The 2,500-nt window shown below is 46.4% G+C and overlaps 1 protein-coding gene across 10 annotated transcripts in view; it reads right to left on the reverse strand.

The window, feature by feature from the left end:
• The window catches only part of epb41l3a (erythrocyte membrane protein band 4.1-like 3a), a 35,468-nt gene that overhangs the window by 19,379 nt on the left and 13,589 nt on the right, over positions 1–2,500 (reverse strand). For 8 of the 10 annotated variants that reach the window (XM_065948798.1, XM_029281837.2, XM_029281842.2 and 5 more), the window contains 4 exons: positions 2,297–2,449; positions 1,863–1,960; positions 1,573–1,748; positions 509–589 (listed from right to left, as the gene is read on the reverse strand). In XM_065948798.1, coding sequence (XP_065804870.1) covers positions 509–589; positions 1,573–1,748; positions 1,863–1,960; positions 2,297–2,449 — 508 coding nt within the window. The remainder of the gene's footprint in view (positions 1–508; positions 590–1,572; positions 1,749–1,862; positions 1,961–2,296; positions 2,450–2,500) is intronic. The other 2 variants (XM_029281838.2, XM_029281839.2) reach the window with 1 other exon arrangement.

Genomic DNA, 2,500 nt, shown 5'->3' on the forward strand with positions numbered 1-2,500 from the left:
ACACACAACACAGCTGCAGTTACCATAACGATTGTGTTTTTTTTTACCCAAAGTGACAGCCCCCGTTCAGCCACTCAGAGCACAGGGGACATGCAGACCAGCCCAGGCCAATCGGCCAATCAGCCAATCAGCACTCAGAACCTCCATGACATCAATGCACTTCATGTTAGCATGATGATGCAAGCAATGCTAACAATGCTAACAACATTTGCAACGATAAAAACTATATTAATAATGCTAACATGAGTCATGATGTCTTTACTGTTGTGCTCACACTCAGAGGGGGCGTGGCCAAGCTGTGTCAGAACCTCATGACTACATACCACACAGTGTGTGTGTGTGTGTTAGTGTGTGTGGTTGATCATATTTGATGACCTCATTAAAAACAGAAGGGCTGATTGGATAGCTATTAAAAAAGCATTCCTTAAAGCTGAATGAGGCATGTAGCTGTAGCCAATCACAAAGCAGCTCTACAACAGCACTGCAGTACAGCGGTCAGGAGCTGTACCTGTGTGAGAACCACCATTGGCTTTGAGGGATGATGAGGCCGGAGAGCCAATCAGAGAGGATGTGGGCGTGACCCTAGAAGCTAAGGACCAACAACACTCTTATCAGCATCAGAGATCATCTATTCAGAGACGATCAGACATGAAACACTGGAACTGATGCTGCATTCAGGTGCTGCTCGGTGCTCACAGTTTCTGAGTTTGGAAGTCGTTCTTCTGACTTTAGTGTGTTCAAGTGATTTCAGTTCAGAAAGTCTGAATGTTGTAACAACAACAAACAGAAGGTCAGTGAAATGTTACTGATAAAAGTGATATTTGAACAAAAAGTTGATGTGCAATACTTGAATTAAAAAAAAGTATGTTAACTAAACATATTTAGCTCCCCATTTGACGACCATTCTGAGCAGCTGTTCATGTTCATTTTACAACTCGGAAACTTGTTTTTCCGACGTATCCGACACCACATGAATGCAGCAAAACACTGCAGGGAGACAAATGCTGCTCTCTGATTGGTCATATTCAAACAGGCTGTAATAGCACTATGCTCGGGGTGATGGCCGTCCAATATCAGTTATTACTGATACTATCACTGAGACCAGGACCACTGAGACCAGGACCACTGAGACCAGGACCACTGAGACCAGGACCACTGAGACCAGGACTACTGAGACCAGGACCACTGAGACCAGGACTACTGAAACCAGGACTACTGAAACCAGGACCACTGAGACCAGGACCACTGAGACCAGGACCACTGAGACCAGGACTACTGAAACCAGGACCACTGAGACCAGGACTACTGAAACCAGGACTTCAGTGACCAGGACTTCAGAGACCAGGACTTCAGAGACCAGGACTTCAGGGACCAGGACTTCAGGGACCAGGACTTCAGAGACCAGGACTTAAGAGACCAGGACTTCAGGGACCAGGACTTCAGGGACCAGGACTTCAGGGACCAGGACTTCAGAGACCAGCAGCAGTATTGTAAATAATAAAATATATAACATCTTAAGTTATGAATTAGCACTAAGTGAAGATGAAAGAATTGATTGATCGGGATGAGTACCTCCATCCAGGCTGCGGCTTAGCATGTTCCTCTTACTGATGCATCGTGGGAAATGCGGTGCAGGTCTGGAGATCTGAGCACTTGCTCTGCGGCTCTGGATCTGAGTCCGACCGCTATAACGAAACTTTGAGCCAAGAGATAGTGTCTTCTTTGGGGTCTCCTCTGGAGACAGCAACCTGTAAGGCAGACAGGAAGGGGGTGGGGGGGGGGCAGGAAGTTGTGTCATTATGTCACACCAGTTGGAGCCTGTGTGGCGCCCTCTGCTGGTGATTACATCATCACAGACTCACCTGAAGAAGGAGTGGTGCTCCACACACACCTTCCAAAGACGTTTAGCTGCTCTGTGGTTCAGCAGCTTGAAACCAATCGTGGACTCAAACTGGTCAAACTGGGGAGGGACAAACAGACCAGTGAGTGATTGACAGCTCTCTTCAAACTGTCTGTGATCAGCTGATTCTCATTTCATTGCCTTTCATTATCATTAACTTCATTTTTTTACCTTTGGCTCAGGACCAGGACCAGGCCTCATCTTTGAACACCTGATCAGTCACTGTAAACCCAGACCACCCATTTTACCCATTAAACCCAGTCTATCTATTCTGTGTGTTGTTACCATGACAACAAACTCACACAAAGTTCAAGTCTTTACTTTTCTTTTAATACAAAATGACTATTGTGTGTGTGTGTGCAAATGTGTATGTTAGTGTGTGTTTTTGTGTGTCACCTCCCCCGGGCGGATCTTGATGTAGAAGTTATTCCTTTTGTACGAGATTTTCAGGATCTTTGGCCACGAGAATCTGTTGATCCTCAATCTGTCTCTGTAGACCAGCAGGCCACTACTGCACACTCCAAGCATGATGGCCACGCCCTCCGAGTCCTGCACACACACACACACACACACACACACACACACACACACACACACACA

This window comes from Labrus bergylta, chromosome 20 (assembly GCF_963930695.1).
Source record: "Labrus bergylta chromosome 20, fLabBer1.1, whole genome shotgun sequence".
NCBI classification, from domain to species: Eukaryota; Metazoa; Chordata; class Actinopteri; order Labriformes; family Labridae; genus Labrus; species Labrus bergylta.